General features: G+C 46.1%; 1 protein-coding gene across 3 annotated transcripts in view; it reads right to left on the minus strand.

Moving 5' to 3' along the window:
- The window catches only part of WDR97 (WD repeat domain 97), a 578,372-nt gene that overhangs the window by 155,883 nt on the left and 396,845 nt on the right, over positions 1–25,644 (minus strand). For all 3 annotated transcript variants that reach the window (XM_073680111.1, XM_073680113.1, XM_073680112.1), the window contains 2 exons: positions 11,278–11,394; positions 6,704–6,958 (listed from right to left, as the gene is read on the minus strand). In XM_073680111.1, the coding sequence (XP_073536212.1) occupies positions 6,704–6,958; positions 11,278–11,394 (372 nt within the window). The remainder of the gene's footprint in view (positions 1–6,703; positions 6,959–11,277; positions 11,395–25,644) is intronic.

Consider the following 25,644-nt stretch of genomic DNA (forward strand, 5'->3'; position numbering starts at 1 on the left):
GATAGAGGAGCCTTTCCAGAGGATTGCTGTGGACATTGTGGGACCACTGGCCATACCCAGCAGCTCTGGAAAACGTTTCATCCTTACCGTGGTAGACTATGCTACCCGGTATCCGGAGGCAGTAGCCCTGTCCTCAATTAGGGCGGATAAGGTGGCGGACGCCCTCTTGGCCATCTTTTCGCGAGTAGGATTTCCCAGGGAGATGCTTACCGACCAGGGGACCCAGTTCATGTCTCGCGTAATGGAGGCCCTATGTAAGAAAATGCAGGTGCAGCATCTGGTATCGAGCGCGTATCATCCCCAAACCAATAGTTTGTGTGAGCGATTCAACGGTACCCTCAAACAGATGTTAAAAATGCTGGTTGAGACCCAGGGACGCGACTAGGAGCGTTACCTCCCACACCTGTTATTTGCTTACAGAGAGGTTCCACAGGCTTCGACGGGGTTCTCCCCCTTTGAGCTCCTGTATTGGAGGCGTCTCCGAGGACCCCTTGGGTTGAGAAGGGAATTCTGGGAAGAAGAGCCGAGCTCCCCAGGAGTGTCCATCGTGGAGTATGTCATGCGCTTCCGTGACAAGATGCAGACCTTGACGCAGTTGGTGCATGACAACATGGCGCAAGCCCAGGCTGACCAGAAGCATTGGTACGACCAGAACGCCCGAAAGCGGACCTACCAGGTGGGTCAGAAGGTGTGGGTGCTGGTCCCCGTAGCAAAGGACAAGCTTCAGGCGGCCTGGGAAGGCCCGTACGTCATTCACCAACATCTCAACCCGGTCACCTACGTGATCACTCTTGACCACGCGCGGGGTAGGCGGAAGGCTTTTCACATTATTATGATGAAAGCTCATCAAGAACGTGGAGCCTGCGTCCTACCAGTCTGCAGCCTGCCCGAGGATGGGGAGGATGACCCCCTCTTGGACATGCTGGCCCAAGCGAAGGCCAGCGGGTCCCTAGAGGATGTAGATATAAGCGCCTTGCTATCCGCAGACCAGAGGTCTCAGATGCGAGCAGTGCTGAAACCCTTCCAAGCAGTGTTCACCAACCTGCCTGGCAGGACTGAAGTGGCGGTCCATGAAGTGGACACCGGGAATCATGCCCCACTCCGGCGGACCGCCTATCGAATCTCCGACGAGGTGCAGCATGTCATGCGCCAGGAGGTCGAGGAGATGCTGAAGTTGGGGTTGATTAAGCGGTCGAAGAGCGCGTGGGACTCACCTGTAGTCCTGGTGACAAAGAAGTACCGGACCACCTGGTTCTGTGTAGACTACAGGGGGCTCAACGCTATCACAGCCTCTGATGCACAACCAATGCCACGCATTGAGGAGCTGCTGGAGCGGTTAGCCAGCGCGAGCTATCTCTCCATTATGGATCTGAGTCGGGGATACTGGCAGATTCCCTTGAGCCCCGGGGCCCAGGAGAAGTCCGCCTTTTCCACCCCTTCGGATTGTATGAATCCACGGTCATGCCTTTTGGCATGAAAAATGCCCCTGCCACTTTCCAGCGAATGGTCAACCACCTGCTCCAGGGACTGGAGAGGTACGCAGTGGCGTACCTGGATGACATTGCCGTCTTCAGTCCCACCTGGGAGGATCACCTCAAGCATCTGTAGCAGGTGCTCGGGCGCATTCACCAGGCGGGCTAGACCATCAAGCCAGGAAAGTGCCAGATGGGCATGAACGAGGTCCACTACCTGGGGCACCGGGTAGGTGGGGGTACTCTGAAGCCAGAGCCTGGGAAGGTGGACGCTATCGTGTCCTGGCCCACCCTCAGGACCAAGAAGCAGGTGCAGTCCTTCTTGGGCACCGCAGGGTACTATAGACGCTTTGTACAAGACTATAGTAGCCTTGCGAAGCCCTTGACAGACCTCACCAGGAGGAGCCTACTCCATTCAGTCAAATGGACAGATGAATGCGAGGTGGCCTTTCGGGCTTTGAAGATTGCCCTGAGCAGCTCTCCTGTGCTAAAGGCGGTCGATGGCACACGGCCACTCTTTGTACAGACCGACGCCAGTGAGTTTGGCCTCAGTGCTGTACTCAGCCAGGTTAACTCGGGGAACCAAGAACACCCCGTGTTGTACCTAAGCCGGAAACTGCTGCAGGGAAGTGGCCTATTCCACCATAGAGAGGGAGTGCCTGGCCATTGTATGGGCCCTGCACCGCTTACAGCCTTACTTGTACGGGCGCCCCTTCACTGTCGTGACTGACCACAACCCCCTGAGTTGGCTGCACACCATGTCCGGTGCCAACGGAAGGTTGTTATGCTGGAGCCTCACCCTCCAGCAGTACGACTTTACCGTTCAACACCGCAAAGGCAGCGAGCATGGCAATGCCGATGGGTTGTCCCGGCGAGGGGAGCCTCCAGAGATACGTCTGGAGGAGTACCAGAAGGTCCTACCTCCATAGCGCAGTTTAAAAGGGGGAGGTGTCAGGCAAAATGTATTTTTTGTCCTAGTTTTAAAAATGAGAGATGTCTTAAATCTCCACCCCCTGCTCATTTGAAAGAGGCTACATAGAACTCACTCTTGCTTTCCCCCTAACAAGGAATTTTTATTACCGCCGTAAAACCTCAGCCAGAGCAAGCATTCAGGTATAAACTGGAACTCCCTCCAAAATCCTATTGTCTAACTGTACAAACTTTTAATGTCGATTTTAATAATGCCCATGACTGTCACAAACATAGGGACCACATTTTTGGAATGTTCACCTTTTTCCGATTATAATAGTATATCTTGCATAACTGAGAAACCACCGGAAACCCGGGAAATGGGTTCTGAGCTTCTGAGCGTCATAGAGATATATTTGATATCCATGTTCATGAATATTGGTGACGGCAAACATGATGTCTCCATCTTGGATGTGGGACCCCCCCCATACCAAGATATGAAATCTGAAGGATTTTTATGTCTTATGCAGCTGGGTGGGTTCACAAAACTGAGCCCCCGTGTGAGGTAAACATGGGTGTCTCTTAGTGTTTTGGCCCCTTACTAAAAACCAGAACGGCCATTTTACTTCATTCTTACCCCGGAACGTCAGATGCATGCACTCCTCGCTGCGTGGAGGAATCACACCTAATTTCTGGGGAGCCGTCCCCCCCACAGAATCTGAGACCATCACCTCGTGGCGCAGGTTTTACTATTACTTATCCGTTTTATTTTAATAACTGTTTTATGCATATATGTAAATTTTCTCTTTTATAATAACATTTATATCTTTTGTAAACACTGCCCACTTTCGGTAGTAAATCATTATTATTTACCAGCTTCGTTCTTCTTGTCCTATGTCGAGCAAACATGTTCCTCACCCGCTAATTCACGTTACCTACCAGGTACCCGATCCACCTGTTAAGCGATCGGTGGTGGTAGTATACCAGTATTTATGTGATATTGTGGTTTGAGGGTGGCTGGATGGAGGTATATATACGTTCCTGGAAGGAACTGGTGGTATATATACGTCCTGTCACATCACGTGCCACAATAGTTGACATAAATTAGAGCAGCTGCGCCCTGTTGCTTATACTCGGTCAATACCGTGTTTGACCAGCAGGATAAGGGGGCGCCAGAGGGCTGCAAAGTCTGACCAAGTGTGTTTTCGTGACACAGGGACACAGGACAGACTCTAGTACAGAGACACAGGACAGACTCTGGTACATGGACACAGGATGGGTTTTGTAACAGGGACCTAACAACTGAGTTGAGGGTTAATACACACTAGATACTAAAGTTGCTCAGGCACCCCCCTACAGGTGAGGGTGCGTTAAATATCTAATACCTCCCAGCTATAGGCTGTGGGCATTTCCAGAGTCTGTGCGCTACCCCTTTAAGAAGCAGGGAGCATGAGTGCCCTTAAAATGTTGCTGGGAAATCTGCGCGACGTGTGCGAGACCTGGAAGCAGGAGCAGGAGACAACAGAGCGGCCATGACGGTGAGCACGTCGGCGTCCCTGCTAGGAGGGAGTGGCACCATGCAGGGACGCCGGCGTTACAGGCATTTTTCTTTGAAACCCACCAGGATCTGATGACAGTGACTGGGACCATTGCCACATTGAGACTGATATCCCATTGTTATCCTTTCCCACACCTTCACATGTGCTGGCAGTCCGCCCAATGTTTGCACCTTTGCTGGGAATAAATAGGATCCCTTGTCTTTGCGGCATGGTGCGGATGGCGCCAGTGATGGTTTGCACCATGTGGTATATTGCACTGAGTGCTATAATATGTGAGGATGGACCAGAAGAAGTCGGAGCACAGGTCTGACATCACCGATGGATCCGATTCAGCCGCAGCGAGGCCTTCGTGTCTCTTCTTATGCCACTGAAGGGGTTAAACGCCCCATCAGAGGAGGCCATTGGCGAAGATTCTCACCCTTAACACTGAATCTCCCCATGGCATGAATTACAGAATGATGTTCCTTCTTGCTATGAATGGTTTCTCAGACTGGTATAACATAGGCGTGCAGCAGCCAGTGAACCTGATATTTCTGTATATTGCAGCATTTTCTCAGGATGTCGTATTTATGGTAACGGGATTTATTCCCTTTTATTCCCATGACGCCTTCCCATATTTTCTGTCCCTTTCTCTGCATTCTGATTCTAGGCTTCCTTGGAGCGTGGGATCCATTAACCCTATATTTTCATGGAGTTTATTTTGGAGGAACATGTAATAATGGGACTTGTGTGCGGTTCATTGCTCGTGGGCTGATGGCACAATCAGTCTCTAAGGCCGGTGAAGCTCAAAAAACGGATAACAAGAACCGATTTTAATTTTCTCAAATAAAGAAATAGATTTTATGGAGTGCGGGATTCTCTGAAAACTTTCCATGATTTGACAAGGAGCCAGCGAGGAATCCAGAGAAGCCGCCAAACAAGTACAGACCCCCCGATGTGGGCATCAGACCAGACAGGCACGGACATGACCCTGGGAATATGGATTCCTCGGTGACCATACAGGACGTGGGGATTGTAGGAACAGGAATTGCTGTAGGACGCTCTCTGTGCTGTCAGAAACCATTGCAGGCTCAGGTGCTGAAGACACAGCTTACTACAGCGGGTGATAAACCCCAGCAGCGAAGTGATCACTGGAGCGACCTGGACATCCATGGTCCATATACTCTTACCATTATCACCACAGACATCTGTCTGAGATGATTTAGTGAATCCTGCTTTGAGCAGGGGGTTGGACCAGATGACCCAGGTGGTCCCCTCCAACTCTACCATTCTATGATTCTATGAGTCTATGAGTCTTCCGGCCCCAATCAGTCTGGCTGGACTGGGAAGGGAACTTTAAGGAATCTCCCTGTTATCCATCCTTAACACCTATAAAGAGGTCTGCTTCTCAGATTGTGGATTAGCATGGGGTTATGGTGATAAGAATGTCTGACGCAAAGTCAGGGGCCATCACAGGTGGTCAGGATGTGACAAACCAGAAGAAGAAACAAAAAGAGTCAGAGACCCGAAAAGCCAGGTATGAAAATAACAGACAGTCAAACTGCATGTACCAAACTACCCCAGTGAAGGAGCCAAACGAAGACAGAATCCAGAGACAAGAGCCAGGTGGAGGCAGAGTCAGCGCCTTAATACGGAGACAAGGGTGTAGGCTGGATTCCATGTATGGGGGACGGGCAGCTCGTGGTCCTACAGATAGTCTCCTAACTCGGGTGAATCTAAGGATGATGGACACAGTTGACCCTATTCTCGGGTGATTGTGGTAAATGCCACTGGCTGCCAGGTGTGGGGACAAGCATGGAGACAACAGCACATCAACACAAAGGTATTGTAACTGAACGACAGAAACACCATAAAAGTAACAGCTACTGGATGAGCACCAACCCAGGGGAGCGAGGACATAAGTGGAGAAGGAGGCAGCACCATAACACCCACCAGAGATGGGCACCAGACAAGAAGGCATGGGGATGCACAATTCCACAGGTTGGCATATGACGCTGGACATGTGATTTAGGGTGGGCTCGATGGACACATGACTTAGGGTGGGCTCGACAGACACATGATTTAGGGTGGGCTCGATAGACACGTGACAGTGTGGGCTTGATGGACAAGTGATTCAGGGAGAGCTTGATGGACACGTAACTTAGGGTGGGCTGGATGGACACGGGACTTAAGGTGGGCTGGATGGACACGTGACTTAGAGTAGGCTGGATGGACACGTGACTTAGGGTGGGCTGGATGGACACGTGACTTAGGGTGGGCTGGATGGACACGTGACTTAGGGTGGGCTAAATGGACACGTGACTTAGGGTGGGCTGGATGGACACGTGACTTAGGGTGGGCTGGATGGACACGTGACTTAGGGTGGGCTGGATGGTCACGTGACTTAGGGTGGGCTGGATGGTCACGTGACTTAGGGTGGGCTGGATGGACACGTGACTTAGGGTGGGCTGGATGGACACGTGACTTAGGGTGGGCTGGATGGACAAGCGATTTAGGGTGAGGTCGATGGACAAGCGATTTAGGGTGAGGTCGATGGACAAACAACTTAGGGAGGGCTGGATGGACACGTGACTTAGGGTGGGCTGGATGGACACGTGACTTAGGGTGGGCTGGATGGACACGTGACTTAGGGTGGGCTGGATCATAGTGACAGACCTTCTGTCCTGCAGTGATTTACACTCAGCAGATGCAGGAGAAGCTAACCCTATGCAGTCACCTCCCCATGGTACAGGAATGCTCAGCTTTTTGTGCTTGCATGTTTACCTGCAGCATTGTGGATCTCGCCTGCTTGTGGCTTTGGGGCGGAGGTGACTGAAGAGGTGGTGAACATGTCTCAGGCACAACAGGCGGCTTGTCTTTTGTATTCACACTGGCAAGAATGTTCTGAAGGATGGAAGGTACTTCATCTACGTCGCTCATCTCCTCAGCAATCGCTTCAGCTGTCTCTTCAGACTCAGCATTTTTTTTCTCTTTTTCCATCTCAGAAGTTTTTTGAGATGTCTCTGCAAGTTGTGTATGCTAAAGAAACAAGAGAAGTAAACGAAAATGAGGACCCATACCCATATCACCAATCTATGCAAAAAGACCCATAGCTCCTGACCAATACCATCGACCTATAACCAATGACCCAAATCTACTGACCCATATCTACTGACCCATACCACCGACCTATAACCAATGACCCATATCTACTGACCCATATCTACTGACCCATACCACCGACCTATAACCAATGACCTATAACCAATGACCCATATCTACTGACCCATACCACCGACCAATAACCAATGACCCATATCTACTGACCCATATCTACTGACCCATACCACTGACCAATAACCAATGACCCATATCTACTGACCCATACCACCGACCTATAACCAATGACCCATATCTACTGACCCATACCACCGACCAATAACCAATGACACATATCTACTGACCCATACCACCGACCTATAACCAATGACCCATATCTACTGACCCATATCTACTGACCCATACCACCGACCTATAACCAATGACCCATATCTACTGACCCATACCACCGACCTATAACCAATGACCCATATCTACTGACCCATACCACCGACCTATAACCAATGACCCATATCTACTGACCCATGCCACCGACCTATAACCAATGACCCATATCTACTGACCCATACCACCGACCTATAACCAATGACCCATATCTACTGACCCATACCACCAACCTATAACCAGTGACCCATATCTACTGACCCATACCACCAACCTATAACCAGTGACCCATATCTACTGATCCATACCACCGACCTATAACCAATGACCCATATCTACTGATCCATACCACCGACCTATAACCAGTGACCCATATCTACTGACCCATACCACCGACCTATAACCAGTGACCCATATCTACTGACCCATACCACCAGAGCAATCAACCAAGATCCATGCCATAAATATAGTGTCATGGAAGAACCATAAACATCAAAAAGTGATACTCCTATAAGCAGAGGCCTGGTGGGGTAATCAAAAGCATGAACACTTTAAATAATATTAACAATATAATTTTATCAGAACATTAAAATAACAATAAAAAAATCCAGGAGCCTCAAATGTGAGGGACAAACAAATGCAGTATCCTACATCTATGCGACAAGAATGATAACCATATAAAACCCCATTATTGAAAATAAATAATATAAATATATAAATGCATAGCAATGAATTTCATCCCACGTAATAGCTCATGTGGGAAATAGAAAGAAATGTATATCTTAATATATACTTACCTTGTAATGTCTTCACATCCTGTTCCGTCCAGATGTGTCCGGATCCCAGAATTCCAAGCGGCGGAAGTTCGTCGACCACCATATTGGGACAACCGAGTGATGGGTGTCTCAATATGGAAACCGCTGGTGGTGCCAGCCTCTTGCGCGGTACCACCAGCAGAACACTGTCGTGAACACGCCGTACACACCGCTGCCGGGATGAGCCAAATGATTCACTGACCGCCGCCAGCTTTCTACAGGAGGAGTGCATGCGCAGTTTTAATGTGACAGCCGCTATTTGCCTGCACAAAGATGGCGGGGTTCTGATTTACTGCGCGAGGAGACAGCTCAAACGAGAGAACACATGAGGGAAGAAGACAGCACAGGGGTGGAGAGAGAGACAGCGCACAGGGGAGAGAGAGACAGAGCACAGGGGGGAGACAGACAGAGCACATGTCTCCTCCAGACATCCTGTGTTATAGGATTGGAGGTTGGCATTTCTAGGACAGGTGTCTCCTCCAGACATCCTGTTTTATAGCATTGGAGGTTGGCATTTCTAGGACAGGTGTCTCCTCCAGACATCCTGTGTTATAGGATTGGAGGTTGGGATTTCTAGGACCGGTGTCTCCTCCAGACATCCTGTGTTATAGGATTGGAGGTTGACATTTCTAGGACAGGTGTCTCCTCCAGACATCCTGTGTTATAGGATTGGAGGTTGGCATTTCTCGGACCGGTGTCTCCTTCAGACATCCTGTGTTATAGGATTGGAGGTTGGCATTTCTCGGACCGGTGTCTCCTTCAGACATCCTGTGTTATAGGATTGGAGGTTGGCATTTCTAGGACAGGTGTCTTCTTCAGACATCCTGTGTTATAGGATTGGAGGTTGGCATTTCTAGGACAGGTGTCTCCTCCAGACATCCTGTGTTTTAGGATTGGAGGTTGGCATTTCTAGGACCGGTGTCTCCTCCAGACATCCTGTGTTATAGGATTGGAGGTTGACATTTCTAGGACAGGTGTCTCCTCCAGACATCCTGTGTTATAGGATTGGAGGTTGGCATTTCTAGGACCGGTGTCTCCTCCAGACATCCTGTGTTATAGGATTGGAGGTTGACATTTCTAGGATAGGTGTCTCCTCCAGACATCCTGTGTTATAGGATTGGAGGTTGACATTTCTAGGACCGGTGTCTCCTTCAGACATCCTGTGTTATAGGATTGGAGGTTGGCATTTCTAGGACAGATGTCTCCTCCAGACATCCTGTGTTATAGGATTGGAGGTTGGCATTTCTAGGACCGGTGTCTCCTTCAGACATCCTGTGTTATAGGATTGGAGGTTGGCATTTCTAGGACCGATGTCTTCTTCAGACATCCTGTGTTATAGGATTGGAGGTTGGCATTTCTAGGACCGGTGTCTCCTTCAGACATCCTGTGTTATAGGATTGGAGGTTGGCATTTCTAGGACCGGTGTCTTCTTCAGACATCCTGTGTTATAGGATTGGAGGTTGGCATTTCTCGGACCGGTGTCTCCTTCAGACATCCTGTGTTATAGGATTGGAGGTTGGCATTTCTAGGACCGGTGTCTTCTTCAGACATCCTGTGTTATAGGATTGGAGGTTGGCATTTCTAGGACCGGTGTCTTCTTCAGACATCCTGTGTTATAGGATTGGAGGTTGGCATTTCTAGGACCGGGGTCTCCTTCAGACATCCTGTGTTATAGGATTGGAGGTTGGCATTTCTAGGACAGGTGTCTCCTCCAGACATCCTGTGTTATAGGATTGGAGGTTGGCATTTCTAGGACGGGTGTCTCCTCCAGACATCCTGTGTTATAGGATTGGAGGTTGGCATTTCTAGGACCGTTGTCTTCTTCAGACATCCTGTGTTATAGGATTGGAGGTTGGCATTTCTCGGACCGGTGTCTCCTTCAGACATCCTGTGTTATAGGATTGGAGGTTGGCATTTCTAGGACAGGTGTCTCCTTCAGACGGATTGGAGGTTGACATTTCTAGGACCGGTGTCTCCTTCAGACATCCTGTGTTATAGGATTGGAGGTTGACATTTCTAGGACAGGTGTCTCCTCCAGACATCCTGTGTTATAGGATTGGAGGTTGGCATTTCTAGGACCGGTGTCTCCTTCAGACATCCTGTGTTATAGGATTGGAGGTTGGCATTTCTAGGACAGGTGTCTCCTTCAGACATCCTGTGTTATAGGATTGGAGGTTGACATTTCTAGGACCGGTGTCTCCTTCAGACATCCTGTGTTATAGGATTGGAGGTTGGCATTTCTAGGACAGGTGTCTCCTCCAGACATCCTGTGTTATAGGATTGGAGGTTGGCATTTCTAGGACCGGTGTCTCCTTCAGACATCCTGTGTTATAGGATTGGAGGTTGGCATTTCTAGGACAGGTGTCTCCTCCAGACATCCTGTGTTATAGGATTGGAGGTTGACATTTCTAGGACAGGTGTATTCTTCAGACATCCTGTGTCATAGGATTGGAGGTTGACATTTCTAGGACCGGTGTCTCCTTCAGACATCCTGTGTTATAGGATTGGAGGTTGACATTTCTAGGACACGTGTCTTCTTCAGACATCCTGTGTTATAGGATTGGAGGTTGACATTTCTAGGACAGGTGTCTTCTTCAGACATCCTGTGTTATTGGATTGGAGGTTGACATTTTCAGAAGGACAGGGGTCTCTTCAGCATTGTGTGTTATCGGGTTGGAGGTGGATATTTTAAAGGAAATGAGGCTTCTCTAGATACGATCGGTTCTGGGAGTGGAGATAGACATTTCCAGAAGGACAGACATCTCCTCCTTACACACTGTGTTATGGAGATGGGAAGTGAACATTTCCAGCATCACTCCTGAATCCAGCCTGCTTGTGATGTCACTTTATGTTTTAAGGAGAGGTTTGTGAAGACACAATGATCCTCACATGACAAAACGTCTTCATGGACTACAGTGCCCAGAAAGTTTGCAATGATCTCATGGCTGCTCCAGACCCTTTAAACAGACCTATTAATAATCCACCTTCCTGAATACCTCTCACCTACACACCCATGATCCTCATACATTGTGGACTTACTAATGGCTGCAGATGATTTCTTCTTTTTACTAGTCTTCGGTCCTCCTCAATCTTCATTGGCCAGAGAAGCTGGAGAAGAGCAGAGTTTGGAACAACACCAGCGGCAAAAAAAGAAGTCTAAAAAGAAAAAGAGTAAAACTTATGGTTGCAGTGACAAACGAATGTTGATATCATCTGGTGTCATGGCATCTACACTCTCAAAGTTACATCATAAATTGTGCAGTAGATCAGCACCCAAAACCTCCATGGAGCCTGACACTACAGACCCTACCGATCTTACATCATAGACCGAGCAGTGGATCAGAGACTGGATCTCCATTGAGCCTGACACTACAGACCCTACCGATCTTACATCATAGACTGAGCAGTGGATCAGAGACTGGATCTCCATGGAGCCTGACACTACAGACCCTACCGATCTTACATCATAGACCGAGCAGTGGATCAGAGACTGGATCTCCATTGAGCCTGACACTACAGACCCTACCGATCTTACATCATAGACCGAGCAGTGGATCAGAGACTGGATCTCCATGGAGCCTGACACTACAGACCCTACCGATCTTACATCATAGACCGAGCAGTGGATCAGAGACTGGATCTCCATTGAGCCTGACACTACAGACCCTACCGATCTTACATCATAGACCGAGCAGTGGATCAGAGACTGGATCTCCATGGAGCCTGACACTACAGACCCTACCGATCTTACATCATAGACCGAGCAGTGGATCAGAGACTGGATCTCCATGGAGCCTGACACTACAGACCCTACCGATCTTACATCATAGACCGAGCAGAGGATCAGACACTGGATCTCCATGGAGCCTGACACTACAGACCCTACCGATCTTACATCATAGACCGAGAAGTGGATCAGAGACTGGATCTCCATGGAGCCTGACACTACAGACCCTACCAATCTTACATCATAGACCGAGCAGAGGATCAGACACTGGATCTCCATGGAGCCTGACACTACAGACCCTACCGATCTTACATCATAGACCGAGCAGTGGATCAGAGACTGGATCTCCATTGAGCCTGACACTACAGACCCTACCGATCTTACATCATAGACCGAGCAGTGGATCAGAAACTGGATCTCCATGGAGCCTGCCACTACAGACTCTACTGATCTTACATCATAGACCGAGCAGAGGATCAGAGACTGGATCTCCATTGAGCCTGACACTACAGACCCTACCGATCTTACATCATAGACCGAGCAGTGGATCAGAGACTGGATCTCCATTGAGCCTGACACTACAGACCCTACCGATCTTACATCATAGACCGAGCAGTGGATCAGAGACTGGATCTCCATGGAGCCTGACACTACAGACCCTACCGATCTTACATCATAGACCGAGCAGTGGATCAGAGACTGGATCTCCATGGAGCCTGACACTACAGACCCTACCGATCTTACATCATAGACCGAGAAGTGGATCAGAGACTGGATCTCCATGGAGCCTGACATTACAGACCCTACCGATCTTACATCATAGACCGAGCAGTGGATCAGTGCCTGGATCTCCATGGAGCCTGACACTGCAGACCCTCCTGATCTTACATCATAGACCGAGCAGTGGATCAGAGACTGGATCTCCATGGAGCCTGACACTGCAGACCCTCCCGATCTTACATCATAGACCGAGCAGTGGATCAGAGACTGGATCTCCATGGAGCCTGACACTACAGACCCTACCGATCTTACATCATAGACCGAGCAGTGGATCAGCACCTGGGTTTCTTTGAAGCCTCAAAACTACAGACCCTACCGATCTTACATCATAGACTGAGCAGAGGATCAGCACCTGGGTTTCTTTAAAGCCCAAAACTACAGACCCTACCGATCTTATATCATAGACTGAGCAGTGGAACAGAGACTGGATCTCCATGGAGCCTGACACTGCAGATCTTTGCAATCTTATATCATAGACCGAGCAGTGGATCAGAGGCTGGATCTCCTAGGAGCCTGACACTGCAGACCCTCCCAATCGTATATTATAGAGAGCAGTGGATCAGAGACTGGATCTCCATGGAGCCTGACACTACAGACCCTACCGATCTTACATCATAGACCGAGCAGTGGATCAGCACCTGGGTTTCTTTGAAGCCCAAAACTACAGACCCTACCGATCTTACATCATAGACTGAGCAGAGGATCAGCACCTGGGTTTCTTTAAAGCCCAAAACTACAGACCCTACCGATCTTATATCATAGACTGAGCAGTGGATCAGAGACTGGATCTCCATGGAGCCTGACACTGCAGATCTTTACAATCTTATATCATAGACCGAGCAGTGGATCAGAGGCTGGATCTCCTAGGAGCCTGACACTGCAGACCCTCCCGATCATATATTATAGAGAGAACAGTGGGTCAAAGACTGGATCTCCATGGAGCCTGACACTGCAGACCCTCCCAATCGTATATTATAGAGAGAACAGTGGATCAGAGACTGGATCTCCATGGAGCCTGACACTGCAGACCCTCCCGATCATATATTATATAGAGAACAGTGGGTCAGAGACTGGATCTCCATGCAGCCTGACACTGCAGACCCTCCCGATCATATATTATAGAGAGAACAGTGGGTCAGAGACTGGATCTCCATGGAGCCTGACACTGCAGACCCTCCCAATCATATATTAGAACAGTGGGTCAGAGACTGGATCTCCATATAGCCTGACACAGCAGACCCTCTCGATCATATATTAGAGAGAGAGCAGTGGATCAGAGACTGGATCTCCATGCAGCCTGACACTGCAGACCCTCCCGATCATATATTAGAACAGTGGGTCAGAGACTGGATCTCCATGCAGCCTGACACTGCAGACCCTCCCGATCATATATTATAGAGAGAACAGTGGGTCAGAGACTGGATCTCCATGGAGCCTGACACTGCAGACCCTCCCGATCATATATTATAGAGAGAGCAGTGGATCAGATGCTGGATCTCCATTGATGACTACCGACATATGAGAACATAAATCGTCAAAACAATACTAGTAACTAGGGACCCACCTCTAACTATGAAGACCACCAAAACAACTAAATAGGTGCAAATAATCTCTTAAAATGTAATGTTTAAAACATTTCTACAATTAAAAACAAACGTATTTTAAACAGAGTAACTAATGGAGGATCACAGGAATAGATTTACCTAAATACACCTGATATCGCGCTAGTTATATCCTTACTTGTCCAAATAGGTACATAGGACAGCTGGTCCATAACAAACAAATCAAAGCCTTAGCGGCAGGACATAAAGTAGAAGAGATAGCTGACATGTCCGCCAAGATGGATATCTCCAGTAGACAAACTACGGCAGCTGAGGAATCACATGTGCCGGTACCTCCGACCCCGGCTGGACAAATTATTGTCTCTCACGCCAAAAGAGAATCGTAACCGGTGGGACCCGAGCTCCTTAACAAATTACAAAGACAAAAATGTCATCCTTAGGGGGTCTGAGATTAAATAATTGTACCAGGGGGTTTCTTCAAACACATTTGCACAAGAGTGGAGCAATATTGTCTGATTGTTCCTTGTTAATCGCTCTTATATGACAAGAAGAGACTGTATATGACAGAGAAACCATCAAACATGAAGTTATGAAAAAATGTCATCTGAACATTGATTCCATCAATAAAAGCAACATCAAAAGGAGTAAAAGAGAGGAAACAATCATGGACATTAAAACACGCAAACTGGAGCGTGACTTGCATGATTGTAGCACAGAACAAGTCTATGAACGGGGCAGGTGGGACAAGGCAAGAAAGTCTCCTAAATGTATCTGGAGAAGTTCCAGAACCCGCTCAATGAGCACCGAACACAAAGACCACTGGACTTAGATACTTCCACTGGAGTCACAGAAGACGCAGAATCCATTCACGAGTCAAAAAACTCCTATTTCAGAGAAAACAGACACCTCCATTCACTCACAAAAATAGAAATACAGGAGTAAAGGAAGGAAACACCAATGCAAACAAAACCACACAAGATACCATCTCAGGAATCTCCAGCAGGACATCTTAAGGTCAGAAATTTGTCCCTTGCTATTTTGACCAATGACCAATGTGAACTACTTTTGTATGGAATGAACTTTGTGCCCACTTGTAACTTTATTGTTTTTCTACCAGAAGTTTCCATCCACTATATATAAAAGACACATTTGGATGTTTTTCTCAATATCTGACATGAAATCAGAATAAACCTTTCCCGTTTTGGAACAATTAGGATTTTACCATAATTTTAAATATTTGCCAAATACCAGAATAATGAGAGAGAGAGAAGGTTTAAGGCATTTTTATTACTTACTGCAAAGTCAGAAGTTTCCATCCATTTCCTTAGTATTTGGTCCCATTGCCCTTAAACTGAATGACTTGGGTCACACGTTTGGGATCTCCTTCCACAGCTTCTCACAATAGTTAGTGGAATTTGGGCCGATTCCTCTTGACAGATCTGGTGTAACTGATCCAGGGCTGTAGGTCGCTTTGCTCGCAGCCTTTTCAGCTTTGCCCATACATTCTCAATAGGATTGAGATCAGGGCTATGTCATAGCTCCAAAACATGGACTTTGTTATCCTTAAGGCACTTTGTTACCATTCTGGCAGTATGCTGCGGGTCATTGTCAACTTGGAAGACTTATTTTTGCCCAAGCTTTAACTTCCTGGCTGATGTCTTGAGATGTGGCTTCAGTATTGCCACATAATCTCCTTTTCTCATGATGACATCTATTTTGTAAAATGCACCCGTACCTCCTGCAGCAAAACAACCCACAACATGGTGCTGCCACCCCTGTGTTTCACAGTTGGGATGGTGTTTTTAGGCTTCCAAACTTCTCCCTTTTTCCTCCAAACGTAATGTTGGTCATTATGCCCAAAAAGTTCAATTTTAGTTTCATCAGACCACAGGACAGGTCTCCAAAAATTAAGGCCTTTGTTCCTGCGTGCATTTGCAAACATTAACCTGGCTTTTTTATGTTTGTTTTGGAGTAATGACTTCTTCCTGGCAGAGTGGCCTTTCAGCCCATGTTGATACAGTATTCGTGTCACTGTGGATATTGACACAATCTTACCATCTTATCATCTTCACAAGGTCTTTTGCTTTTGTCCTGGGTTGATATGAACATGTCGGACCAAAGCACGTTCATCTCTGGGACACAGAACCCGTCTCCTTCCTGAGCGGTATGATGGCTGGACATTCCCATCTTGTTTCTACTTGCGTATAATTGTTCGTACAGATGAACGAGGCACCTTCAGGGATCTTTAAATGGTACCCAAGGATGAACCAGACTTGTGCAAGTCCACAATTCTCTTCCTGATATCTTGGCTGATTTCTTTACACTTTCCCATGATGCTACACAAAGAAGCAGTGTGTTTCAGGTGTGCATTAAAACACATCCATAGGTGTGTCTCTAATTAACTCAGATGTTGCCAAAACACCTACCAGAAGCTTCCAAACACATGACATCATCATATGGGCCATCCAGAATTGTTTAAAGGCATAGTAATCTTAGTGTATGTAAACTTTTGCAGAAAGTAATAAAAATGCCTTAAAGCATTGTCTCTCTCTCATTATTCTGGCATTTGGCAAATATTAAAAATGATGGTATAATCCTAATTCACCTGAAACGGGAAAGGTTTATTCTGATTTCATGTCAGATATTGAGGAAAACCTGCAGATGTGTCTTTATATATACACCGCGTGCAGAATTATTAGGCAAATGCGTATTTTGATCACATGATACTTTTTATACATGTTGTCCTACTCCAAGCTGCATAGGCTTGAGAGCCAACTACCAATTAAGTAAATCTGGTGATGTGCATCTCTGTAATGAGGAGGGGTGTTGACTAATGACATCAACACCCTATATAAGGTGTGCTTAATTATTAGGCAACTTCCTTTCCTTTGGCAAAATGGGTCAGAAGAGAGATTTGATGGCTCTGAAAAGTCCAAAATTGAGAGATGTCTTGCAGAGGGATGCAGCAGTCTTGAAATTTCCAAACTTTTGAAGCGTGATCACCGAACAATCAAGCGTTTCATGGCAAATAGCCAACAGGGTCGCAAGAAGCGTGTTGGCCAAAAAAGGCGCAAAATAACTGCCCATGAATTGAGGAAAATCAAGCGTGAAGCTGCCAAGATGCCATTCGCCACCAGTTTTGCCATATTTTAGAGCTGCAACGTTACTGGAGTATCAAAAAGCACAAGGTGTGCGATACTCAGGGACATGGCCAAGGTAAGGAAGGCTGAAAAACCACCACCTCTGAACAAGAAACATAAGATAAAACGTCAAGAATGGGCCAAGAAATATCTTAAGACTGATTTTTCAAAGGTTTTATGGACTGATGAAATGAGAGTGACTCTTGATGGGCCAGATGGATGGGCCAGAGGCTGGATCAGTAAAGGGCCGAGAGCTCCACTCCGACTCAGACGCCAGCAAGGTGGAGGTGGGGTACTGGTATCGGCTGGGATCATCAAAGATGAACTTGTGGGACCTTTTCGGGTTAAGGATGGAGTGAAGCTCAACTCTCAGACCTACTGCCAGTTTCTGGAAGACAACTTCTTCAAGCAGTGGTACAGGAAGAAGTCGGTATCGGTCAAGGAAAACATGATTTTCATGCAGGACAATGCTCCATCACATGCATCCAACTACTCCACAGCGTGGCTGGCCAGTAAAGGTCTAAAAGAATAAAAATAATGACATGGCCCCCTTGTTCACCTGATCTGAACCCCATAGAGAACCTGTGGTCCATCATAAAATGTGAGATCTACAGGGAGGGAAAACAGTACACCTCTAGGAGCAGTGTCTGGGAGGCTGTGGTGGCTGCTGCACGCAATGTTGATCGAAAACAGATTAAGCAACTGAGAGAATCTATGGATGGAGGCTGCTGAGTGTCATCATAAAGAAAGGTGGCTATATTCATCACTAATTATTTTGGTTTTTGTTTTTGCATGTCAGAAATGTTTATTTCTAAATTTTGTGCACTGATATTGGTTTACCTGGTGAAAATAAGCAAGTGAGATTGGATTATATTTGGTTTTTATTAAGTTGCCTAATAATTCGGCACAGTAATAGTTACCTGCACAAACAGATATCCTCCTAAGATAGCCAAATCTAAAAACCCCACTCCAACTTCCAAAAATATTAAGCTTGGATATTTATGAGTCTTTTGGGTTGATTGAGAACATAGTTGTTCATCAATAATAAAAAATAATCCTCTAAAATACAACTTGCCTAATAATTCTGCACACAGTGTAGTGTATGGAAACTTCTGGTTTGAACTGTAAATAGACTTATGAGAAATATTATCCTTAAGTTGCATTTTAATGATGACGATGATAATACTGAATGTGATAATCAGACTTCAGATAATGCCTTCAAGTCACTTCCTTTTTGCAGAACAATAATCATTAATACGTTTACAGGATCTAAAGAATAAAAATGTAAATAATGATGATGATGATGATACCACCTCCCAGAGAACACAGATTAATATACCCAATCCTTGTTATTATCCAGCACAAACCGACAATGCATCGATTGCAAAACCAAATGAATCAGGCTAGAAGGCACTCGCCAACAAATTGCCGGACAGACGCCCACATAATAATTTAAAACCCAGTGTACAATTGGCACTACAATAATTTAAAACGAATGACAACCTGTTATTAAAAATTCAGACAAAGGAGGATCGGTCGTTGTCATGGATAAAGTAGACTATGTGAACTGGGTAGAAGGGATGTTACCAGATGCAACGGTGTTTCGGCGTCTGCCCGGCAATCCCACTCCATCTATTAAAGAAAACATTTACAAACTGAATCCCCTTATACCAGTGCTGTACGCATTACCCAAAACCCGTAAGTGTCAACATCCTCCACCTATGAGATCCATAGTATCGGGAATAGGATCTCGGAAAGAGGCTTGTCCGGCTCCTCCAGTCTCTCATCCAGAGGACACCAGGTCATCTTACGGATGGTATGGATGTACTAAATGCCATGAATGACATTGTGTGGCAACCAGGGTTCTCCTGGATGACCTCAGAAGGTCTCACTCTACACATCAATAGCCCACAAAATTGCTCTGTATGCCCTCGACTTTCATATGAAAAAGTACAGCAATTTTTCACCAGATTTACAATTGTTTGTTCTAGAAACTGTTCATTTCCTTTGAAAAATAACTAATTGATTTTTATATCAAGTATATTATATGCAAACAAGTGGAGTTTCTATGGGAGTGAAATCCTCCCCTTCTTTAGCCAATCTTGTTATGAGCTGGCGGGAGGAATCATCCGTGTACAGTGTTGACAATCCATATAGAGAATATACTGTATATGCTTGTACAGCAGATACATCGATGATATGTTCATCATATAGAATTTCAATATATCTGCCGTACAAGGTCTCATTGATTATTTCAACTGTAACCCATTTAATCTAAAATTCACTTTTTGTCAAGAATTAACTTGCAGAGTTCCTGGATCTGAAATTAGTGGGCATGTTCTTAAAACCCATTGTCACCTCTATTTTTCGAAACATTACAGCAGGGAACACAATATTGGATGCCAACAGCCACCATTCCAAACACACAATAAAAGGAATACCCATAGGTGAAATGATACGAGCCAAGCATAACTGCAGCACACAAAATTACTAAAAAGGTAAAACACATCAGAGAGCGGCTAACCAAAAGGGGCTACAATAAATGGGCACTAAACAGAGCTGCAAAAGGGCCTACAGTAAATGGGCACTAAACAGAGCTGCAAAAGGGCCTACAGTAAATGGGCACTAAACAGAGCTGCAAAAGGGCCTACAGTAAATGGGCACTAAACAGAGCTGCAAAAGGGCCTACAGTAAATGGGCACTAAACAGAGCTGCAAAAGGGCCTACAATAAATGGACACTAAACAGAGCTGTAAAAGGGCCTACAATAAATGGACACTAAACAGAGCTGCAAAAGGGCCTACAGTAAATGGGCACTAAACAGAGCTGCAAAAGGGCCTACAATAAATGGACACTAAACAGAGCTGCAAAAGGGCCTACAATAAATGGACACTAAACAGAGCTGCAAAAGGGCCTACAGAAAATGGGCACTAAACAGAGCTGCAAAAGGGCCTACAGTAAATGGACACTAAACAGAGCTGCAAAAGGGCCTACAGTAAATGGACACTAAACAGAGCTGCAAAAGGGCCTACAATAAATGGACACTAAACAGAGCTGCAAAAGGGCCTACAATAAATGGACACTAAACAGAGCTGCAAAAGGGCCTACAGTAAATGGGCACTAAACAGAGCTGCAAAAGGGCCTACAGTAAATGGACACTAAACAGAGCTGCAAAAGGGCCTACAGTAAATGGACACTAAACAGAGCTGCAAAAGGGCCTACAGTAAATGGACACTAAACAGAGCTGCAAAAGGGCCTACAATAAATGGACACTAAACAGAGCTGCAAAAGGAGCTTACAGTAAATGGACACTAAACATAGCTGCAAAAGGGCCTACAGTAAATGGACACTAAACAGAGCTGCAAAAGGGCCTACAATAAATGGACACTAAACAGAGCTGCAAAAGGGCCTATAGTAAATGTGCACTAAACAGAGCTGCAAAAGGGCCTACAATAAATGGACACTAAACAGAACTGTAAAAGGGCCTACAATAAATGGACACTAAACAGAGCTGCAAAAGGAGCTTACAGTAAATGGACACTAAACATAGCTGCAAAAGGGCCTACAATCAATGGACACTAAACAGAGCTGCAAAAGGGCCTACAATAAATGGACACTAAACAGAGCTGCAAAAGGGCCTACAGTAAATGGGCACTAAACAGAGCTGCAAAAGGGCCTACAATAAATGGACACTAAACAGAGCTGTAAAAGGGCCTACAATAAATGGACACTAAACAGAGCTGCAAAAGGGCCTACAGTAAATGGGCACTAAACAGAGCTGCAAAAGGGCCTACAATAAATGGACACTAAACAGAGCTGTAAAAGGGCCTACAATAAATGGACACTAAACAGAGCTGCAAAAGGGCCTACAGTAAATGGGCACTAAACAGAGCTGCAAAAGGGCCTACAATAAATGGACACTAAACAGAGCTGCAAAAGGGCCTACAATAAATGGACACTAAACAGAGCTGCAAAAGGGCCTACAGAAAATGGGCACTAAACAGAGCTGCAAAAGGGCCTACAGTAAATGGACACTAAACAGAGCTGCAAAAGGGCCTACAGTAAATGGACACTAAACAGAGCTGCAAAAGGGCCTACAATAAATGGACACTAAACAGAGCTGCAAAATGGCCTACAATAAATGGACTCTAAACAGAGCTGCAAAAGGGCCTACAGTAAATGGGCACTAAACAGAGCTGCAAAAGGGCCTACAGTAAATGGACACTAAACAGAGCTGCAAAAGGGCCTACAGTAAATGGACACTAAACAGAGCTGCAAAAGGGCCTACAGTAAATGGACACTAAACAGAGCTGCAAAAGGGCCTACAATAAATGGACACTAAACATAGCTGCAAAAGGGCCTACAGTAAATGGACACTAAACAGAGCTGCAAAAGGGCCTACAGTAAATGGACACTAAACAGAGCTGCAAAAGGGCCTACAGTAAATGGACACTAAACAGAGCTGCAAAAGGGCCTACAGTAAATGGACACTAAACAGAGCTGCAAAAGGGCCTACAGTAAATGGACACTAAACAGAGCTGCAAAAGGGCCTACAGTAAATGGACACTAAACAGAGCTGCAAAATAGAGGAACACAGAAGGCGATTTGGACAAAACTTCAATATTCATATTGATAATCTGGTTACCTTTGTATTACAAAAGAGTACTCACACATACACATAAATTCAATCCACTGCGCTATAAAGTCTGATGTGGTACCCTTAGCTGCTCAGATGGATACTGTTCAAGAGCGAGCAACTCAAAAATTGAGGAAGGTATAATATTTTTTAATTTTGCACCTATTAATTGTGTCGCTATGAACTGTGATAACCTTACTGACGTCGGCGCTCGCCGCAGCTGCCGGATTCACACGCTACTCTCAGTGTGTTCCGGTGGCCATGCTGTGAGGTCACATCATTGATGTCACGGCTCAGCACAGCCTCCGGATGCACCAGAGTCGGGGATCGTCATCAGACCTCTTTGTTATGGATTTACGGTGGACCCTGTGGATTATTTTATTTTTTAATGGTATTAAATGGGAAAAAGAAGGTCGGGGAGATACATAGTTACAAAGGTTGAAAAAAGACATAAGTCCATCAAGTTCTCCTTTCCTCCACCAATTCTACATTTTGTCATTAGTTTAACTATAACCCACAATGTTATGTGTATCAAGAAAAAACATCTGGCCCTTGCATAAAGCTGTTATAGTGTCGGCCCCTGTATAAATCTGTTATAGTGTCGGCCCCTGCATAAAGCCGTTATAGTGTCGGCCCCTGTATAAAGCCGTTATAGTGTCGGCCCCTGTATAAAGCTGTTATAGTGTCGGCCCCTGTATAAAGCTGTTATAGTGTCGGCCCTTGCATAAAGCTGTTATAGTGTCGGCCCCTGTATAAAGCTGTTATAGTGTCGGCTCCTGTATAAAGCTGTTATAGTGTCGGCTCCTGTATAAAGCTGTTATAGTGTCGGCTCCTGTATAAAGCTGTTATAGTGTCGGCCCCTGTATAAATCTGTTATAGTGTCGGCCCCTGCATAAAGCCGTTATAGTGTCGGCCCCTGTATAAAGCCGTTATAGTGTCGGCCCCTGTATAAAGCTGTTATAGTGTCGGCCCCTGTATAAAGCTGTTATAGTGTCGGCCCTTGCATAAAGCTGTTATAGTGTCGGCCCCTGTATAAAGCTGTTATAGTGTCGGCTCCTGTATAAAGCTGTTATAGTGTCGGCTCCTGTATAAAGCTGTTATAGTGTCGGCTCCTGTATAAAGCCGTTATAGTGTCGGCCCCTGTATAAAGCCGTTATAGTGTCGGCCCTTGCATAAAGCTGTTATAGTGTCGGCCCCTGTATAAAGCTGTTATAGTGTCGGCCCCTGTATAAAGCTGTTATAGTGTCGGCTCCTGTATAAAGCTGTTATAGTGTCGGCTCCTGTATAAAGCCGTTATAGTGTCGGCCCCTGTATAAAGCCGTTATAGTGTCGGCCCTTGCATAAAGCTGTTATAGTGTCGGCCCCTGTATAAAGCTGTTATAGTGTCGGCCCCTGTATAAAGCTGTTATAGTGTCGGCCCCTGTATAAAGCTGTTATAGTGTCGGCCCCTGTATAAAGCCGTTATAGTGTCGGCCCTGTATAAAGCTGTTATAGTGTCGGCTCCTGTATAAAGCTGTTATAGTGTCGGCCCCTGTATAAAGCCGTTATAGTGTCGGCCCTGTATAAAGCTGTTATAGTGTCGGCCCCTGTATAAAGCTGTTATAGTGTCGGCCCTGTATAAAGCTGTTATAGTGTCGGCTCCTGTATAAAGCTGTTATAGTGTCGGCCCCTGTATAAAGCTGTTATAGTGTCGGCTCCTGTATAAAGCTGTTATACTGTCGGCCCCTGTATAAAGCTGTTATAGTGTCGGCCCCTGTATAAAGCTGTTATAGTGTCGGCCCTTGCATAAAGCTGTTATAGTGTCGGCCCCTGTATAAAGCTGTTATAGTGTCGGCCCTGTATAAAGCTGTTATAGTGTCGTCCCCTGTATAAAGCTGTTATAGTGTCGGCCCCTGTATAAAGCTGTTATAGTGTCGGCCCCTGTATAAAGCTGTTATAGTGTCAGCTCCAGTATAAAGCTGTTATAGTGTCGGCCCTGTATAAAGCTGTTATAGTGTCGTCCCCTGTATAAAGCTGTTATAGTGCCGGCCCCTGTATAAAGCTGTTATAGTGTCGGCCCCTGTATAAATCTGTTATAGTGTCGGCCCCTGCATAAAGCCGTTATAGTGTCGGCCCCTGTATAAAGCCGTTATAGTGTCGGCCCCTGTATAAAGCTGTTATAGTGTCGGCCCCTGTATAAAGCTGTTATAGTGTCGGCCCTTGCATAAAGCTGTTATAGTGTCGGCCCCTGTATAAAGCTGTTATAGTGTCGGCTCCTGTATAAAGCTGTTATAGTGTCGGCTCCTGTATAAAGCTGTTATAGTGTCGGCTCCTGTATAAAGCCGTTATAGTGTCGGCCCTTGCATAAAGCTGTTATAGTGTCGGCCCCTGTATAAAGCTGTTATAGTGTCGGCCCCTGTATAAAGCTGTTATAGTGTCGGCCCCTGTATAAAGCTGTTATAGTGTCGGCCCCTGTATAAAGCCGTTATAGTGTCGGCCCTGTATAAAGCTGTTATAGTGTCGGCTCCTGTATAAAGCTGTTATAGTGTCGGCCCCTGTATAAAGCCGTTATAGTGTCGGCCCTGTATAAAGCTGTTATAGTGTCGGCCCCTGTATAAAGCTGTTATAGTGTCGGCCCTGTATAAAGCTGTTATAGTGTCGGCTCCTGTATAAAGCTGTTATAGTGTCGGCCCCTGTATAAAGCTGTTATAGTGTCGGCTCCTGTATAAAGCTGTTATACTGTCGGCCCCTGTATAAAGCTGTTATAGTGTCGGCCCCTGAATAAAGCTGTTATAGTGTCGGCCCCTGTATGAAGCTGTTATAGTGTCGGCCCCTGTATAAAGCTGTTATAGTGTCGGCCCCTGTATAAAGCTGTTATAGTGTCGGCTCCTGTATAAAGCTGTTATAGTGTCGGCCCCTGTATAAAGCTGTTATAGTGTCGGCCCCTGTATAAAGCCGTTATAGTGTCGGCCCCTGTATAAAGCCCTTATAGTGTCGGCTCCTGTATAAAGCTGTTATAGTGTCGGCCCCTGTATAAAGCTGTTATAGTGTCGGCTCCTGTATAAAGCCGTTATAGTGTCGGCTCCTGTATAAAGCCGTTATAGTGTCGGCCCCTGTATAAAGCTGTTATAGTGTCGGCCCCTGTATAAAGCTGTTATAGTGTCGGCCCCTGTATAAAGCTGTTATAGTGTCGGCTCCTGTATAAAGCCGTTATAGTGTCGGCCCCTGTATGAAGCTGTTATAGTGTCGGCCCCTGTATAAAGCTGTTATAGTGTCGGCTCCTGTATAAAGCTGTTATAGTGTCGGCCCCTGTATAAAGCTGTTATAGTGTCGGCTCCTGTATAAAGCTGTTATAGTGTCGGCCCCTGTATAAAGCTGTTATAGTGTCGGCTCCTGTATATAGCTGTTATAGTGTCGGCCCCTGTATAAAGCTGTTATAGTGTCGGCTCCTGTATAAAGCTGTTATAGTGTCGGCCCCTGTATAAAGCTGTTATAGTGTGGCTCCTGTATAAAGCTGTTATAGTGTCGGCCCCTGTATAAAGCTGTTATAGTGTCGGCTCCTGTATAAAGCCGTTATAGTGTC

The sequence above is a fragment of the Phyllobates terribilis genome, unplaced genomic scaffold (assembly GCF_046119375.1).
Source record: "Phyllobates terribilis strain yellow unplaced genomic scaffold, ASM4611937v1 Scaffold_4__5_contigs__length_816908805, whole genome shotgun sequence".
Lineage (NCBI taxonomy): Eukaryota > Metazoa > Chordata > Amphibia > Anura > Dendrobatidae > Phyllobates > Phyllobates terribilis.